The 20,288-nt window shown below is 42.7% G+C and overlaps 2 protein-coding genes across 2 annotated transcripts; one reads left to right on the forward strand and one right to left on the reverse strand.

Moving 5' to 3' along the window:
* Positions 1-3,362: 3,362 nt before the first annotated feature.
* On the reverse strand, positions 3,363-14,477 carry faap100 (FA core complex associated protein 100). The gene is made up of 8 exons (XM_012876143.3): positions 14,152-14,477; positions 12,175-12,293; positions 11,208-12,088; positions 9,079-9,235; positions 8,084-8,987; positions 7,883-8,005; positions 5,680-5,766; positions 3,363-3,845 (listed from the first exon to the last, which is right to left on the reverse strand). The coding sequence occupies exons 1-8, from the start codon at positions 14,308-14,310 to the stop codon at positions 3,729-3,731; spliced, it is 2,547 nt and encodes an 848-aa protein (XP_012731597.2). The 5' UTR covers positions 14,311-14,477; the 3' UTR covers positions 3,363-3,728.
* A 1,207-nt stretch (positions 14,478-15,684) lies between these two features.
* birc5a (baculoviral IAP repeat containing 5a) lies at positions 15,685-19,529 on the forward strand. The gene is made up of 4 exons (XM_012876144.3): positions 15,685-15,888; positions 17,877-17,986; positions 18,768-18,885; positions 18,972-19,529. Exons 1-4 carry the CDS (start codon positions 15,781-15,783, stop codon positions 19,062-19,064), a joined length of 429 nt encoding a protein of 142 aa, XP_012731598.1. The 5' UTR covers positions 15,685-15,780; the 3' UTR covers positions 19,065-19,529.
* The last annotated feature ends 759 nt before the right edge of the window (positions 19,530-20,288 follow it).

Here is a 20,288-nt window from a genome sequence, read left to right on the forward strand (position 1 = left end):
GTTAAAGCACCAAACAACCGGACATTTTGACTCATTCACTTCGCCATCCACCAGCTTGGACTACAAAATCGATGGGAGAAATAAAAATGGATTAACAAAATTGGTTTGCCGGAAGTCCATGACTTTGTTTAGCAACTCTGCAGCAAATACTGTGATGTTATTGTTCAAAAGACATAAAGGGGACTTGTACAGGTCCAGGGTCAGAAAAAGAGCAGCTAACATCTCTGCAGACCCTACACATCCTGCACACAAACTGTTTAGACTTTTACCTTCAGGTTGGTGCTACAGAGCACTATTTACCCAAACAAACCAGTTTCTTTTCCAAGGCTTTCTTTTTCTCAGGCACACTTTACAGCCTGATTAGTCAGCTACATTGCTGTGAAACCAAAAAACTGTTTTGCACAACTGCAACCTCCCTTTTTCCCCTCTCTGTACAATTTTAAAAACAGATGTACATACACATCTACAATGCCTTGCAAATGTATTGAGAAGTTCTGCTGGAGCAGCTCCAGCTTCTTCATCTTAGATGGTTTTGCTCCTTGATCAGTAATCTTCAAGTCTAACCACACATTCTAATTTAGATTGAGGATATGGACTTTGTCTAGGCCATTCTAAGACATTTAAATGTTTTCCCTTAATTTTGTTACTTTAGCAGTATGCTTCAGGTTGTTGACCTGCTGGAAGCTTGACCTCAATCCCAGGCTCAAATCATAGGCAGACTGACAGCAGTTCTACTCAAGAACATTCCTCTATTTAGTACCATGCGTCTGCTCTTCGACTCAGACCAGTTTTGCAATTCCTGCGGCTGAAAAATATCCCCACAGCATGATGGTGCCACCATAATGCTTCACTGAGGGTATAGCATTTTTGGGGTGATGGGATGTGTTGGGTTTGCACCAAACAGCGTTTTCATCGATGGCCTAAAAATTCTATTTTAATTTTATCTATCCAGAGTATCTTCCTCCATATATTTGGGGAGTCGCCCATGTGCCTTTTGGCAAACTCAAAAAGTGTGTTATTTTTAACACCAAGTAATGGCTTTTTCTTCTGGCCAGAGCCCAGCTCTATGAAGAGTATTGTGGTTCTATGGACAGACCCTCCGGTCTCTGCTGTGGATCTCCTTCAGCGTTACCTTTTGTCTCTGTGCTGCCTCTCTTATTAATGCCCACCATAATGAAATTTTGGTAAAACATCAGCTGACACAAGACATGTTTCCAAACTTTTTTTTCTCCCAGAAATTAGTTGATTGAACCAACACATGCTTAGAGCTTGCAGACGAACGCTCCGTTGTCTAATACACTCATGCGCACAGTAAAATACTATGCTGTTAACTTAATAGTTATAATTTAATGTGCAATTTGCATGGATGTCCAAACAGACACATTAGCAAATGAGAGACGGTGTGTGGAACCAGTAGTATGTTTGTAGCCATTTAAGACTATGAACTGGGCTGGTAGTTTATTTGATTCTCAGCAGGGGGCGATGGCCCTCACAGCTTTGGGAATAAAGCTGTTTTTAAGTGTATTCTTTTTTGATTTAATATTCTTGAACTGTTTTCCTGATGGAAAAGTGCATTTCCTGGGTGGGTGGGATCTGTTGAATTATGCCTGGCTCTTTTCTGGACTCATGCTGCATAAACCTTGTCTAGATCTTGTACACGGCATCCCACAATCCCCTGTGCGGACCTCACACCACCTGTGCTAGATCCTTCCGCTCCTGTGCTGTGCAGCTCCTATACCACACTGTCACACAAGATACTTTCAATTGTAGCTCTATAAAAGTTTATTGGCAGCTGAGTAGAAACAGTATAACAGTGTATGACTCTCCTATTTAACTTATATTTAAACAAGTAAATGCGACAGAGGGTGACATTTTCAATATTTACTCTCCTGTTCTGTTTATGTTCTTCTTGATCTGTTAATTAACCTGGAAACCTCTCATATTTTGGTTCCTTTATAGACCTCTTCGAACTTAACACATTCATGGTGTTAGATCAGACAACGTTCAGCATGAAACTCTCCTCCAACAATCAGGATCTAAAACTTGTGTTATAGCTCCAGTCAAGGCAGAAGGATTTTACCTGCGAATCACTCAGCCATATGTAGAACAGTCCTTTAACTTAAATGTATATATTGAACTCTTCCCCGTCACAATGTACAACTAGGGCAGAGTTTCATTGCATAATCGCACAAAACCCACTAAATGTGTTAAAAGTAACAGAAACATTTTAATTTAATTGTCAAAAGCTATTAAGAAGGTGATGGTCATAGATAAATTGGATGTTTTGCTTTCCAGAAGTTTTCACAATGCTTGGAGTCCCTCAAATTACAGTTTAGCACAAACTAAGGCAAGCAAACCAAATTCTTGAAACAGTGGTGTGCATTCATATTCAGCTCCCTTTCCTCTATCACTAAATAAAATCAGTGTAAATGATTGTCTTCAAGAACTTAACTAATTGGAAAATAGAGTCTATGTGTAGGTAGTCTGAGTATAAATACAGCTGTTTTCTGAAGGCCTCAGAGGTTTGTTAGAGAACAAACCACATCATGAAGACCCAGGAACACAGCAAACAGGTTATGGAGAATATAAAGCAGAGTTCAGTCAAAAAAAGAATCTTACAGAGCTCTGTTCAATGCATCACATGAAAATGAATAGAGTAACTACTGCAAACTGACCAAGACATGGCCAATAACTTAAAGGCTGGGCCAGAGGAGAAGCAGCCTAGATGCCCATGGTAACTCTGGAGGAGCTACAGACCTCCACAGCTAAGGAGGGATAGTCTGTCAAAAAAAAAAAAAAAAAAATCATACACTCCACAAATCTGGTCCAAAAAAAAATTTGTAAAAAAAAAAAAAAGACCACAAGAAGTTCCCTATGAAATTTGCCATGAGCGGGACACAGTAAACATGAGGAACAAGGCAGAACTTTCACCATGTGTGGCAGAAAATTACCACTGCACATGATCGTGGTGTGGGGATACGTTACTTTAACAAGAATAGGAAAACTGGTCAGAGCTAATTGAAGATAGATGGAGATAATCCAGGACAATCCTGGAAGAAGACCTGTTAAAGGCCACAGTAGATGAGACTGTGGTAGAGGTTCACCTTCCAGCAGGATAATGGCTTTAGACATACAGCAAGAGCTACCACTGAATGATCAAAGCATATTCATGTGTTAGAACGGTTCAGTTCAAGTTCAGAAGTGAATCACTTTAAGAAGATTCAGAAGACTTGGAAACTGCTGTTTCTGACTGAGCTAGAGCTTCTTTGCAAAGAAGAATGAATCAACCTTTTAATGTCCAGGTGTAAAAGCTGGTAGAAACGTACCTTTAAAAGATGGGGGCATTTCACAAAGACACGTCGCACTTTTCAGATTTTTATTTGTAAAAATAAAAATAAATGAAACCTGTTTGTCATTTACACATTATGCTTTACATTGTTTTGGTCTTGTGCCTAAAATCCAATAAAATATAATAAAGGCTGTGGCTATAAATGCAAAAACAGGAGAAGGTTCACAAGGTATGAATAGTTAATCCAACATTAGCTTTCATATAAATCCGTACATAAGGGCATTTTAAAAGGCATGCCCCGAATCCTCTGTTTGTGGAGAGACTGAATCACAGCAGGAATTTACATGGTGTTTACATTGAAGATAATTAGGCCCCATGAATGCCGCTGCATGGTCGGGTTCCCGAATGCCGAGCGAGGTCGAGGGCAGCTGAGTAGGTGTTAGACCATGAGGAGAGGACCGTCTCTAAGCTGCTGGTAAACACGGAGAAGGATCCGCTGCATCTGCCCAGAGGACATGCCCACGCTCAGGGCCTCTGAGATTTGACCTTGCTGAATCTGATCACACAAGAGAAGGAAAGAAACAACATGGTTGCTTGGTTTCAACTGAATTCTAAACAGCACAGCTCTTAGAAGTCTTCATAGCAGACATGGCCTCCCTGAAAAAGACTAAAAAAAAAAAAAAACTTATGCAACGATGGCCATCAATAATGGATGTAAGTAGCGGGTGGTAGTAGGAGTGATAAACAGAGAGCCCACATCTTGGTTAACATCAAATTCAAGGACCTTTCAATAATTTTCCAAGAGCAATATTCTTAAATTTAAGGACCATGCACAGCAGCATTTACCTACTGCTGAATGTCATCAAGAAACTATTTTAATACAATGTAAATGAAAAGCAAAAACTGAATGGCATAGCAGTTGTTAGATCAGATCAATGAAAGTGAATTGATTTTATAGCCTAGATTCATATCCACAATGCTTCAGCAAATGTGTTGCAAAATGGTTCATTTCTTGAAGCCTCATTTAAGCTTCAAATGCTCAATAAGGCCATCTAGTGGTGAGTAAATAAATATTTGACAAGAAAAGAATCAGCCAAGTGTACATGTCTCAATTGCATGAAATGATGGACTGGAGAATTATCTAAACACATTAGAACACTTGTAATTGCATCCTGCTTATGTGAGGTAGCCTCAGTGAAAATGAGTGAAAAGAAAGTAAAGATGCTTTAGTTACTGGGTCCCATTTTGATAAACACTTTATTGGGAGAAACCTGAGCAAAGTCCTCCTGAATAAGTGAACACTTCCTCTTCTTGACATCTCTATTGTTAGAATGATGCACAAGTTGCATTCCACAGCAAAAATACTGAAAAAGTGCAATGGCCAAAAACCAGTTGCATATTTTTTACTGGACAACTTCCCAAAATCAAAGCCATTTTGGAGCGCTAGCTTTGTAAACGAAGCTTCGGGCATCACGACCCTCTGTTCTGGCACAAACAACCCTCGTCAGGGCGATACGGCTGGAAGCTGACTATAGCGAGAGCTGTACAATAACAAAGGTAACACAATGCTAAATGTTATTTGAAAACTAAAGATAATCACCTCACATCTGAGACTTAAGCAGTTGAAACACCTGTTTGAAAAGCAGAGTGTCTAAGCACATGCTTATAGTAGCCTTTAGTAACATTACAGCAGAAACAAATTCATAAATTAATGGATGGATTTAGTAAAAATACAAATATCAGGGCTGACTGAACTAGGTTTTATTCTTTAGGGCACTTTTAATACCATGCAATTTCTTTATTAGTAGGAATAAAACCTAATGTCTTGATGGCTCTAGGACAGTGTTAATACATACAATTTTAAATGTAGGCCTTGGTATAGACTATCAGCGATAACAAGATAAATCTCTATTATTAATTAGCCATTTCGTTCTTTATCTCAGCCATGGAACCTGAATTTAGCCTTTTCCGGGCATGGCATTACTCACCGACTCCATTACTCGGACTTGCAATTCAACAATTCACCCGCAAGAAGATTGAATGCATATGCTGTTAAGCACATGTTAACTATGTTGACTGCATACAGTAAACACACATATGCAGTGCTGAACAAAAAAAATTAAAATAATGACGTGTTGCTAGCGGTCGTTATCTATGGGAAATTTCAACCCCCAAAAAAAGCATTCAAGGACTTTTAAGTACAGATGTTTTTAATGCCCGTTTTCACAAACCTTCCAGGGCCTTGAACTTATTTTTTCCAACTTCACAAACTTTCAAGGCTTTTAAGTACCGTGGGAACCCTGGATATACTGCCACGGTGTTCTACAATGGATGTCTAAGAGAATTAAGCCAAATGTTACGAACATGCTTTAATACGCAGGTCTTCTTACCTCAGCTCGTTGCAGTGTTTGTCGCAAACCTGAAATCTGCACCTTGTTGGAGGACCAGGCTTTCACAGGAGCCTTCAGCAGCAGAGTCTGTGTATTACAACAGAGCTATTTATTTTATATAAAAAGGAGAGAAACAGTGTCTTCCTACAACAAATAAGGTAAGAATATGAAGATGGCGCACAACAAATATGGCAGGATAAAGCAAATCTTTTTAGAACTCAGGCAGGAGATTGAATAGCCAAATACAAATGAGTTGCAAGCTGGACAAATATTTGTATTCACACCCCCTGAACTTTTTTACAGTTTCTACCACAACAGCCACGCTTTTCAGTCAATTTTATTAGGATTGTTAAGTGTTAGACCAAGTCAAAGTGTTGTAATTTTGCACTCAAAAGAAAATAAGTTTTTGTTTTTTTTCAGTCTCTTAAAAAAATAAAAATCTGGAACTCCTAAATCAAATCAAGTGCGACCCATTGCCTTCAGAAGTCCTCTTATTAGTAAATGGAATCCCTCTGTGTCTAAATTATTCTGCAGCTGTTCTATGAAGGCCTCAAGAGGTTTCTTAGAGAACATTAGAGAACAAACAGCATGAAGACCAAGGAACCCAGCAGACATGTCAGGGAGGAGGTTGTGGAGGAGTTTAAAGCAGAGTTGGGATATAGAACAGTATTCCAAGCTTTGAACGTCTCACGGAGCTCCTTTAATCTATCATATGAAAATTTAAAGTATGGCTCCAACGCAAATCTACCAAGACATGGCCGTCCACCTAAACTGGCAGGCTGGAAAAGGAGAGAGTTACTTAGAGAAGAATCCATGGTAACTCTGGAGGAGCTGCGGACATCCACAGCTCAGGTAAGATGATCACTGGACAGCCTTTAGTCGTGCAATCTAGAGCTGAGGCCTCATGTGCGATCCGTGTCTAGGCACAAAAAACGTGCGGCGCATTGCTTCATGCTCAACTCGGGATGTACAACATTGAACGCAAACGTTTTAATTTGAGAAAAATAACCTACAAAGTAATAAAACCCACCTAATTACACTGAAATGACTGTATTCAGCTGTTTCTAACCAAAGGAGCATCAACCCTTTTAATGAAGGTCCTATGAGTCAGGGCTACGATGAAAGTGAATCACGTTTGGCTCCATACAATAACCTTACACACCTGAGAAAATGAAGCAAACAAACTCAGGTGGATGGAACTTTAAATATTCCTCTGTGTTTGTCCTATGTATTTAGAAATATGCATCAGTCTGTGAACTGAGGAACATAAAATGCATGTAAATCATTTAAGTCACTGGTCTCAAACTCCAGTCCTCGAGGGAGTCTTTAGATGCGTCTCTGCTTTAACGCAATTAGTTTCAGCCCTCTGCTCTAGTAACATAGTTTTTCAATCAATCCGATCATATGCATATCCAGTTTAGGTGGATGGCCTGACCTGTTTGTGCACCTGGGTTTATTCAGAATATAACCACTCTGACATGTGCAGTTATACATTTTCCTAAAAAAAAAAAAAAAAAAAAAAAAAAACACAGAAGAAGAACTACTTTGCTAAACAGCAAAAATAATAAATAAAGCAGTATTATACGAGTGTGTTTGTCCGAGCGCCCAGGCTGGACTTGCACGATGTTCTAATTACGATTAAAACGTTACAGAGTAAGCTATAATTTTGAGCTCTTTTATTTTGTCGAACAGAAAGGTTGTATTGAGAGCCCAGACAGTTTTACCTCCCGATATATTTCCGCCACTCAACAAGGCGGAAATATATCACGTTTACGTCAGAAGCGGCTTCTTTCTTCCCCTAACCAAGTCTGCCTCTCAGGACCACCGACCCCACTGACGAGCTGCTCGTTAGCGCTCAAATTAAGATGCATTCACTGATCTGAAAAAGGTCGTATTTTTAAGTTTCCACATTTTCAGGGCGTTGCATCTTGAAAATCAACTGATTTGACCACCACCGGCCAATTTAATGGTGAATCTCCTGCCTTTTGAGACATAAGTCCATTTTTCACGAACTCTGCCATTATTTGCATTCATTCCGTTCTCTCCTCAAAGTACGCAAGTCAAGTTATTTTTTTTTTTCAATCAGCACTTTTCACAGGTAAAAATCACAGAGAGCTTCAAACACCACACTAGAGGAATTTGAGAATAACCTGGAAGCTTCTCTGAGGTTGCAGGTAAGTTTCAGAGCGTAGGCTGTTTTTACCTGAATGCGGCGCAGCACGGCGTGGTGCAGGCCGCACACGGCTGCTGCTGACGAGCTCTCCACCTGAACCTCCACGCTGACCAGGGACTCCTCCTTCACATCACTCTTCTCCTCTAAATGCACCTGTAGACCAGAAGATGGACTCTGAAATTGTACAAAAGGCGTGTGGGAGTAACATCGTCGTTATGGTGAGCAGTTTACCTCTTTCGCCGTCAGTTTGACCGTGGCGTCATTTGGTGCGCGGCCACAGATCACCGAGCTGCTTATGTCAGTCTTGTCTCCTTTATGTCCCATCCTCACGCCGCCACATTCTTCAGACAACAGCCACTCAAGCAAAGAGACGCAGAAGCTCCGCGGGGCCGACTCAGACACCTTGGGGTCTGGATCAGCTCTTTGCCCCCTCAGTGTATGCCCCAGTAGCTCTGACGACACACGGACCCTAGCAGAGTACCCCTCCGGCCGGGGCGCCCCGTCTCCTGCTCTGCACCCGGCCCGCCGTGAGCTTAGAAAAGCTCGGAGGTCGCCTGCTGGGTTGCTGCTGGACTGCGGCGGGAGCGTTTTCTGCGTGGATGTGGGACTGATCAGCCGCAGGGCGTGCAGCCAGTCCACCGTCAGGGTGTTCAGAGGCAAACTGAAGCAGCCGCCCGGCAGGTCAGGAGGGGTCGCCGCCTCCTCTCCTCCCAGGAAACTGCAGAGGGAGAAGACGAGCGAGCAGGCCACGGTGACGGGGAAGGAGGCGTCGCCCGCAGCCGCGACAGGCAGGGACACCTCCAACGACTCCCCCGGACAGAGACTGCAGAACGGGAATGAGTAATTTACAGAGCGGGCTTCTTCTGCGGCCTGGGGAGAGCAGGACAGAGGGAGGACGGTGAGGCTCAGCGTCCAGCCTCGCTCCAGGATGTAGGGACTGAAATTCTGCAGGACGCACGCCAGATTCAGAGAGTCCTTCTGAAGCAGTCTGCTCCACCCCACTGAAGCGCAGCACCTGATCGGCTTCTCTTCGGTCTTTGCTCCGTCTGTCAGCAGGAAGCTTACGTTAAGCACTTGATTCAGCTGCTTCAGAGTCTGGTTCTTCCATCTGATGACTTTTTCCAGCACCGATGCCCTGTAGGAGAACGGGATAAAAGCACGTAAGGTCTGCCAATGCTGGGACACAAACACGACAGACACTGACGTAATGGTTTCCGTTGCTGTACCTCTCACAGACGTCCCCGATGGCAGACAGCAGGTCCCCGACACTGCGGCCAACAGCTGAGGAGGGGAGCTTGTTCGATCCTTCCTCCGGTCCCCTAACAGGGAGGCTGATCCTCTGCAGCCGCCCTCTGGCCGACAGACTGAGCAGCTGAACTTCACCTGGAGACGTAAAACACGTCCAGAGTCCACCGTCACATGGCGTACAATACAAAAACAATGTTTAAATAACAACCCTGTTACCAGCCCAGCACCTTAGGGACATCATTTGGAATGTTAAAATGCTTAAAGACAACTTTACAGTAGCTGACACAGGAGCACTAAAAGTGTATAAGATGGAGGCGTTTAAACCCGACTGCCTTTTTATTGTTAGAAAGCAGGACGCACCGTACTGTACTATGGGTAAAGCCTGGGGAAGTATCTCAACTGCGTAACACTATAACTTCAGCTGTTTCCTTTCTGATACAAATACTTCTGAGACCTCTACCTCTTCAACAAAGTCAGTGTCTCTCTGATCATACAATTTACAACATGCAAATTCATTTATTTTATATGCCCTACATGAGGAAAATACAATACAATAAAAAGGAAATTTAAAAAGCCTGACATTTAATTTTTGATTTTTTTTTTTTGAGTCAACCAAAATATTTTTTTATGTAAAGCTTCCTCACAGTTACCTGTATCATGCTTTAACTAAAGGGCTAAAGTATTTTTCACATTTTGTCAGGTATGTGACGGACCAATATAAAGTGGTGCATAATTAGGAAGAGGACTTTCTTTTTTTTCAGTAAAATAAATCTGCCACTTTTACCCATCTAGAGAGGGAAGATTCTGCTGATTCAATTCAAAAAGAACTGAAGCTCAGATTGAACTAGGAACGTCTGTGGACTCTCTCCTGTCCAGAGCTACCATGGGCCTCTTGGCTACATACCCAGACTAAGCCCTCCTTGCCCAGCCTCATGTTTAGGAGGACAGCCATGTCCTGGGAGCTTTTTAGGGGTAGCATATGTTTACATGATGCATTGAACAGTGCCCCTTATTTTTCTCCATTTCTCTCTCCCTGACCTTTCTACTGTGTTCCTTTGTCTTTATGCTGTTTTTGGTTCACTGATGTACTACAACAAATCTCTGAGGCCAGAAACAAAACAGTTGCTTTTAGACTGATATGTTAAAGAATTATTTTTGTTCTTTGACAATGTATTTTGGGAAAAACTGGTTAGTTTTAAACTAAGAGCAACATATATGCTCGTGTCTGTTATGTTGCTCACATAAAACTAAGAACAACCTGTGTTATTTTGCTATAACTTGCTTTAAGTTGTGGTGGGAACCTATGACAATGTGTTGTGGGAAAGACTGATTCTGTATTCCTTATTTTGCTTATATTTGCGCTATTATCTGAGTTTGCAATATGATTTTGCTTCACACACTGCTGAGATGCTGGCAACGGTTTTGTTTTGGAAACGGGAGGATCAGCTCAGATGGGAGGGAGAAGTGGCCACTCTCGCTCCCATCTGATACATTGTTTATTGGTATAAAAAGGAGGGGACCGCCCTCAGTCATTGAAGTCAACCGTGGGTTGTATGGACGCCCGGCCGCGTGGATTGTGCTCTAACCGGACTGACCGACTTCCCAGTCCTAACCATGGTAAGAGATGGAGCAACACGCCTGTTTGAAAGCTTGCCAGGCTTTAAGTGCTTGCTACTTTGCGTGTCTGCGAAGTGCTTGCTGTTTTGTGTTGCTGTGTTCTGTGGGGAATAATAAATGTGTGCCTTATATTCTAACAGAAACAGTGTTTGAGTCCTTATTTGTGTTTGCCGATCTCTCCCAATCCTGAAATAAACATTTCATAAAACACAGGAGGACTCTGTTAATGACTTTTGAAGCCATTGGTTGCACTGGATGTTATTTAGGTGTATCAGAGAAAGGGGGGAGGGGGGGGGGGGTCTGAATTCTGATATTTATTTGCACAGTTTTGACAATGCTGTACCCTTTCCTTCCCCTTCATAACTCTACCCTACTTTTTAATGGCCTGATCGCAGAAAATACATTGAATTCTGTGGTTTCAGCGTGACTTAAAGTTTTAGGGGGGGGTGAAAACTTTAGCGTGGTGCCGTATGCGGTCTCCTCTACTCACCTGCATCGTTGCACGTGGGCTGGTCCAAAGCAACGACTCCGCTCACATTTAAACTGGTGGGTCTGTTGAGGGAAGCGGCAGTTGACCCGGACGCCTCCTCGGCCCACTCTTGTCCTTCTCTCCCAGTGGAACCCACTGACAGACCCAGTGTGAGGAGGTCTGACCCGGTGCTGTAGTAAAGACGGCTTTTGTCCACACAGGCACACTCCACGGGGCCAGGGACGCAGCCCTCGGTAAAATCAGCGATGCCCCGCTGTCTCTCTGACCCGGCCCTGCCGGCCTTAATCAGCATCACTCTGCCTTGTTTGCCCAGAGCTACCAAGCACCCTGCGCAACCTGCATCAGTTTCCATGGCAGCAGATGCTCCAATAAACACCACCGGCTGCTCGAGGCTCTGCAGGACCCGAAGCCGGGATCCTGGGAGGCGCAGAGGGAGATAGCACAGGCGTCCGTCTGGCAGGCCGCAGAGTATAACCGGTGACTTGGCGAGCGCAGCTTCCACCCCGAACAAAAGCTTGAAGAGAGCAGGCCGGAGGGGGAGGTGGCAACGAGACAAACCTGCATCTGATGCTGCGGCAGGGGAGGAGGGCTGTGTCACCTCACCCAAACACACACAAAGCAGCACACATTTTGACTCTGTGTGGCCTTGTACAGAAGGTGAGACTACTGGCAGCGAGAAGGAACCAATCACGTCGCAGCGGTTAGCCTGGGACTGTTGTGGTGTTTTATACAGAGTCAACAACCAGGACCTGTCAGTCTGGCAAAGGGTCAGGAGCACAGAGTCGACGAGGAGGAGAGACGACACCCCATCGGCGGCGACAGCGAGGAAGTCGGAGGAGATCTTCAGCTCAGCGGGACCGGAACCTGCATCACTGGATCCGCTTTGAACCCAAAACAAATGAGAAGGTAAAACGCCGCTTAAAGCTAGAAAAAGTTGTGTTTCTGAGTGACAGGGAGCGATTTATACCTGTGTGACAGAAGCTGGAAGTTGACACGGTAAATTCCACTCCTGCATGCCACAAACAGGAGCTGCTTGTCATGGCTGACATCCAGATCCCTGACAGGAGCAGGCAGCTGAAGAACCGCCTGCAGCACAGTAAACAACAGAGCTGAGGACTGGACTAAGGGCAACCTGGACTGTTTTCCTGCTTAGGTCACAGATAGAATCAGGACTCCACTAGAACCTTGACAACAATGGCTGCCCTTAGTCCTGATGCATAAAGCTGAAGCAGACTTAGCTCTTAAAAGAAATACTGATCAAAAAGTTTTGCTTCTGAAAATTAAAGCTGTTTAAAACGGACACTTTTAGACTATTTTTTAACTAAATATAAAGATTTTCTTTGAAACATTGCCTGATTCTCTCCATTTATTTGGATTGTGTGCATGCATTATAACCCATGCACCCCTCAAACTCTATATATCACAGTACACTGCAGTCAGGTTTGGAAACGTTGGTCCTGTCCATTACCACGATGAATATGAACTGGAACAACACCCATGCAGCTGAAATGCAGACTTCCTGCTTTAATTCCATGGGTTGAAGAAAAAGAACGCATCGGAGGAACTGCGGTATTTTTTTAGTGCAGTCCCTTCATTTCAGGGGCTCAAAAGTAATCTGAAATGAACTGAAAATAAAACGTTCATATCTAATACTTGGTTGGCCAATCACAGCCTCGGGTCTTGAACTCCTGGACGTCACCGGGCGCTGGGTTTACATCAGGCCTTTACTGCAGCCGCCTTCAGTTGCTGTTTGTTTTGAGGGCCTTTCTGTCCACAGTTGGCCCTTCAACAAGTAAGTGGGTTAAGATCAGGTGACTGGCCTGGCCATTCAAGAGTATTCCACCTGTTTGCTTTGATAAACTCCCGGGTTGCTTCGTCGGGATGTTCTGGGTCAGGTCCTTCTGGCGGATTCTGAAACGTCACCCAATCAGCCCGACTGCATTCAGCTGGATTTGAGCAGACCGCGTCTCTCTGAACACCTCAGAAGTCATTCAGCTGCTTTTGTTCTGCGTCGCCTCATCGATAAACTCCAGCGCCCTGCAGCTGGCAGCCACGCACGCCCAAACCATCACACTGCCTCCGCCGTGCTTTACAGAGGAGGCGGTACGCCTCGGATCATGAGCTGTCCACGCCTTCTTTATACCTTTTCTTTGCTATCATTCTGGCAGAGGTTGATCTTGGTTGGATTTTTTTTTCTTTTTTTTTTTTTTAAGCAAAGCCCAATCTGGCTTTTCTATTCTTGAAGCTCTTGAGTGTCGCATGCAGTCTTCTCTTTATAGTAAACTAAATACCTCCCTCCTGGAGAGTGTTGTTCACTGGGTTGGCTGCTGTTAAGGGGTTTCTCCTCACAATGGAAATGATTCTGCAATCATCCACCACCGTTGGATTCCATTAACATCCAGTTGTTGTTTCTTTCTTTCTTTCTTTCTTGAGATGCACCTAACAGTAGATTTTGCCACTCCTAACCCTGTAACTCAGATGTGTTTTTTTCTCTGTTTTGGCAGCTTAATAGTGACTTGTTTCACCAGCATGTTGCTTGTTCACAAGCACAATATTCCAGCTGCAAACAGCAGCACATCTCAAATCCACTCCTGGCCTTTCACAGTACCTGCCTAACTGATGATGACAAAACGAAGGACATGCCCATCCATCCCCATGAAAGACTGCCCGATTGCTTTTGGGCCCTTTAAGGAGAGGATGGCACATGCTGGGGAGCCCTTCATCCAATTTGGATGTGGATGCCCTTAAATAAATGGTGACCTTTCAAATTATGTCCATTGGGTGAAAGCAGTACAGTTTGCGTTCCAGTTTGCATTAGCATCATATTTATCGTGCTTTAAGGACCGACTTACTCATATGCACACACATTTCCGCGATACCCCAGCCTGCTGAGAAGCATCTGTTAGTCAGATTAATCACTTAAGAACTAAAACCTGCTGCTCACCCTGACTCTTTTCTCCTGCGCACTGAACACGTAGACCTCCTCACTGCCGGTACAGATGAAAACATCCGTCCCAGCGCCACGCCTGACCAGCGGGGCACCGGGCTTCACTGACAAACCCAACTCAGCCCAGGGCTCAGCAGCGCACCGTCCTTCCATCATGACCTGCGCGCTGCATCAGGACGCCCTGCGCCGGGATGCCACTGCTGTCAGCTGGGAGAAGAGCGTGGTGGGGAATGAGCGTGGTGACCGGTTCCTGGCAAGGTGATGACGTCAGAGGTCCCGCACCTCATTCTCCTTCTTCCTGGTGTTGGTAAACAACGGCATTGGTGCCTTAGCGCCCCCAGCTGGTGGAGAGATGTCATTAAATGCCAGATAAGTTTTAATTCTTGAGTTATTCCTGTGAAATCATTTAAATTAATTTTGATTCAGTGTTTCCGTCCAATATAATACTGCACTCACATTTTACATTGCAATGGTTCCCATAATGAATGGTGACATGTTTATTCCAGCGGGGCCCACATCTAAGTTTTTTTTTTAAATTAATGTTTCTTCAACCTGTACTTCTCATTTATCAAGTTTTCCTTTGCATTTGTTAAAAAAACTATTGTCCTTTCCTTTTTCTTCACAATGTTTTTGCAGTCTCTGCATAATTTTCTGTTTTAATAGATTTATTTTCTGTTTAACTAATTAAATGTACAAATCTGTTTCCAGCAGCCTTTTCTGCCATTTCACTTCCCTTAACACCATCATACCCTAGTAACTACTCATAAAATGGTAATAATCAGACTTATCATGTTACCTCTATTGTTTGGTAAATTCCTGATAGATTCTGAACAAATTAGTGATCTTAATTGTCTTAGATCTTCAACCTACTGGATATGCTAATGATACTACCAGCATTTCTCCTCTGAATATCCACAAAACAAAAGCTACTCTAACGCTGTTTATTATATCCTCAGATGCATTTGTATAAATTGTTAAATTGTAACATCAATATTGACTAATATATTTATTTGCCGTGTGTGAGTTTAAATTCTATTTTTTCTCCTATATTTTCAGTAAAGCAAAATCTACTGTAGCATCTGGCTGCAATGATGATGCTGGTAATAATACATAAGCTACATTATATTACATATATTCTGAATTCAGTTGCTTTCTGTCACAATTCAAACAAAACTCCTTGTATCTCATTATAAACTTGCATATCATTATTTCGACCCTCGACCGTCATGAACTACATTACCCATGATCAATTGAAAGAAATGGAATGAAAAGAGATTGGAGCGAATTTTTGCACTGTTTCCTTTTGTTTTGCTAAGATTTGTGGTTCTAGGGTGAGTGAACCTACGTGTAATGTATTTTCAGGTTGACAGGTAAACATTAAATAACGTTCAAACATACCATATGAACATTTAGCGTCATTCTGCCCTGACATTTACCAGATGTCCACTAGGTGGCAATCGTGTCAACGTTTCTAGTTACCAACGAGGAAGAAGCCAGGCAAGGCCCAATCAGAACAGCCGACGTGAACACCCGCCGAAATTTTAAAACACCTCCCTAGCATAGTGGCTGTTAGCTGACACTGGTAGGAGCTGAAGGGAAAAGAGTCGATAGACATTTATAAATACAATGGAGAATCTCGTGGAAGAGGATGTCAAGTTTTATATCTTTGAGAACAGACTTAAAACCTTTGACGGATGGCCGTTCGACAAAGACTGCGCGTGCACCCCCGAAAACGTGAGTACACGTTTGAACCTGCGGAGTTCCGCAAACGTTACATCTCAGTGTTAGCCTGGTGGCCCAGAAACAGCTGGATAGCATAGCAGGTTCGCTCCGTGGTCTTTCATAGCTGGAGGTTAGCTACCATTGTTGTTGCTTCGTCCGGTGGTTTTCTAACCTTTTTAGGTACTAAATATTTCTGCCTCCAACTACCTGTCAAGCTTCAAGCAGGCGTAAAAAGTGGCTCATTCGTGTTTTGTCTTCAATTGTTCGTATGAAATGATGTAAATTAGTGTCCAGTTGGGGTAAAGATAAACAGGAAGAGCCTTGGGAATAATCAAGGACTTTTAGTTGTAGTTATTTATTTTACCAACCACGACCTCCAAATCCAATATGACTGATTTGTATTTAACACATTAATTTCTGAACGTTTTTATTTCCAGTAAACCTTCTTGGACATTGTTACACACATACAGCCTGTTTGTAATTACATTCCTTTAGACCTAATCCCACTCTACCTCTTACCTCACATTGTTTATCATTATTATTATTATTATTATTATTATTGTTAAATTTATGTTGAAAGTTGGAAAGATATGTCTTAAAGAACCACAGCAGCCATTTTAACATATAGTTTGATTATCATTTGTGCAAAAACAGAAAAACTGTTATTGTATTTCATTGTTTACATTTTTTTCGCACCATTATTTTTGCACTGCCAACGTCACTGAACTTTTATAATCAATTTAAATTTAAAAGTACACAGCTGAACGTTTTGCACTGCCAACATTGAACTTTTCAAATTAATGCATTTTTTGCACCATTATCTTTGCACTACAAACATGGTTGAACATTCTTCTGCACACTTTTTTTTTTTTTTTAAAAACTCTATATTGTAATGATATTTTATTGCAATTGCAAACTCATTACATTGCCGTAAGACCAGTCTGTCTGGTTGAATGTATTCTGGTGAATTACCCTGAAGTCAAATAAATGTAACAACTATATTATTATTAAACACTGTTAAGTAGCACTGACTTGAGGGTAACAGTCTAAACAGCTTGTGTCCAGGATGTGTGGGGTCTGCAGAGACTTTAGCTGCCTGACCCTGGACCTGTACAGGTCCTGGGGGGAGGGAACGTCGGCCCTGCTGATCCTGTCTACAGACATAATTGTCGAGCCAAACCACTCAGTGATGGACAAACATGGGGCAGACTGAATAATGGCAGTGTAGAAGAAGCTCCTGGGGACGGTTGGACTTCCTGAGTTACCGCAGCACGTACTGCAAGGATGTGTGTGGTGTAGGAAAATCCGATTCAGATTTTAGAGTTAGTCAAACGAAGCATCTTTAAGTTGGTCCAGATGCAAAGAGCTGGCCCTTTATCACTGTGCCATGCTGGAAGTGTTGTGTTGCTACATGACTTGTGGCTACAGCAGGGAGTTTTGAGCCAACTGTGGACTTAGCCTGAAGGTTTGAACCAGCACACCTTCCAGGTCCCTCCCCTCGCTCTCTGCTGCCTACAGCTTGAAGGAGCGAACTGCTGTTTGAGGGCGAGATGCAAGCAGGGCATACGCAAGAGTGATTGACACTGCTAACAACCAATCAGAGGCAGACATTCCCCCCTCGCTCTGATTGGTTGTTTCTGACCTGGGAGCTGTAGGACCACTGGAAGGAGCCAGAGAAGCTTGATTTCTTATTTTTTCACAGATTATCTGTCTGATATATTACTGTCAGGGGGACATAGTTACAGTTTTGACTAATATGTTAAAAAATACACTTATACAATAGTTACCTACTGCAACTTTGTAGAAGAATCCAACTAAACAAGTTATCGTTTAGCTCATTGTCTAGAATGTTGTAAAAACTGCAGGAAGAATCTGGACAATTTGAGTCTAGAAGTGAATTTTAAGTGGGGAAAAGTCCCCGAAGTCAAACATTTGAATCCCAAGTTAAAACTTTGTGTGCCGTGTTTCAGTGCTGTCTGTCTGCTCATCTGCTCCTCTAGATGGCCAAAGCTGGCTTTGTCCACACCCCCACAGAGAACAGCCCAGACGTGGCCATGTGTTTCCTCTGCCTGAAGGAGCTGGAAGGCTGGGAGCCCGATGATGACCCACAGTAAGAGCTACACCTCACTGGACGTTGGCTTCAGAAAGGAACATACTGTGTATTATAAGATTCCTACAACCTCTGAAATGAATGGGTTAAGTTAGTGGGTTTTTAATCTGCAGAGAGATTAATGAGAAATAATACACAGCCTATATAGTAAAATCAACTGTCAAAAATAAAACACATTCAAACCACAAGCCCTAATGTTTTGTGGTGGAACTTTGTGTGACAGACCAAAACAAAGTAGACAATGATCAAAGGGTTGAAGGAAAAGGAAACATTTTCAGATTTGTTCTACAAACAAGTGTGTTCAGTACCCTTTTGCTGATACCTCTAATTAAAATCCATTTGCCTTCAGAAGTCAGCAATTTAATCCCAGTATAGATGCAGCTGTACTGCTTCTGGCCTTGGAAGTTTGTTAGAGAACATCAGAGAACAAACAGCAGCACGAAGACCAAGGAACACAGCAGCCATTCCAGGGAGAGCATTGTGGGATGTTTAAAGCTGGGCTGAGCTCTAAGATTTATTTTCCTGGGTGTGTCTCTGTTTACCTGGGCAGGCCGCCCAAGTAAACCTATGTATGGGAAACACTGGGTGTGAATACTTTTGCGAGTGAACATTTACTTGGAGAATCCTTCACCTTTTCACTTTCTTTCATAATGAGCAAGACTTTTTAGGAGGAATGTACATGTTTGTGTTGCATTTACTATACAGAAACACATTGTGTTGTAATTAAGGGTCTCTAAATGTGTAAAAGTGTGGCATTATTCAGGTTGTTTTGTTTTATCAGGCAGGAGCACAAAATTCATTCGCCATCCTGCAACTTTATCGCCCTGAAGAAAAAGGTGGAAGAGCTCACAGTGGAGGAATTCTTCAAACTCCAGAGGGAGCGGCACAAGCGGATCGTTGTGTGTTCTGCTTCATGGCACATCATCATTATCATTTATGGTTGTATCCTGCAACTGATGAGAACTTCCTTTGGTTTTGTTCACAGAGCAAAATGGCCAATGAGGCCGTTGCCCGGTTTTCTGAAGCAGCCAAACAGAGACGAGTGGAGCTCCTCAAGATCGACCTTCAGGAGGAGTGAAATGACGACAGCTGTTAACTTTTGGTTTTATTCGTGAAAGTTTTTACCTTGAAATGTAATTTGTGTTGTTCTGGATTCCAGCAGGCTGTACAGCTAATAGATTAAACAGGAATATTCCCCCTCCGTTTTGCCACTTTACAACCACAGACTTTGATGTATGTTTGGGGATTTCATGCGATACAGCAACACCAAGCAGCTCGTGATCAAGTGGAAGGAAGATGATGCATACTTTTCAAACTTCTTTGCAAATAGGAAAAAGCCCAAAAAATGTCTTCGTATTCAGCCCACCTGAGTCAGTACCTCATAGAACCACCTCTCTGCTGCAGTTCTTTTGAGGCATGTCTCGGTGATTTTTCCACCTTTGGGGTTCTTAAACTTTTCCCTGTCGATGTTTGCAAAGTAGCTCAAGCTCGGTCAGACTGGACCGAGTTTGAACGTCAAATAAATCTTGCCACAGATTGTGAATTTTGGCCTGGTCTTTGTAATGCATGAAAGTGCTTTGATCTCAGCCATTCTGTTCCAGCCCTGCCTTGTCCTGCTGAAATGAGAACTTCTGCGCCAACATGATGTTTTTTTGCAGCTTCCAACAGGTGGTTCTCCAGGACTGCATCTCGCTCTATCCATCCTCGCATCAACCCTGACCAGCTTCCCCGTCCTTGCTGAGAAAAAAAAAGCAATGCTACAGCTTGGTGCTGTCACAACATCTTTTAAAGTGTGATTTTCCCACCATATTTTTTACATGTAAGCATGTAGTTTTTTTTCTTGTAAATTTTTAAAAATGATCTCTACGTTTTTGAGCTTTTTTTTGTGGAAAGTTTCTCTGACTGTTTTTTAATTTTAGTTAATCTATAATCACCACAATACAATTTATTTAGTAAATTATGAGAATAAAGTCATACAAACCTCTGAGGCCTTCTGGGAACAGCTGTGTTTATACTGAAATGAAACTGGATTGCAGTTAGGGGTACCAGAGCAAATGCAGCACCACACCTTTCAAACATTGAAGACATGTTTCCTTCCACTTTATAATATGAATTTGTGTTGGAATCCAAATAAAATACATTGTAGTTTAACGCAAATGTTAAAATACTCTTAATTCTTTTGGAAGCAAGGGTTCTAGATGTGGGCCAGTGCCCTGTAGAAACAGTCCTGGCCCCTGTACTGAAAACATAAATCATTTTCTTGTGGTAATATGTGTTGGCACAGAATCCGTCACTGATTGTT

The sequence above is a fragment of the Fundulus heteroclitus genome, chromosome 10 (assembly GCF_011125445.2).
Source record: "Fundulus heteroclitus isolate FHET01 chromosome 10, MU-UCD_Fhet_4.1, whole genome shotgun sequence".
NCBI lineage: Eukaryota > Metazoa > Chordata > Actinopteri > Cyprinodontiformes > Fundulidae > Fundulus > Fundulus heteroclitus.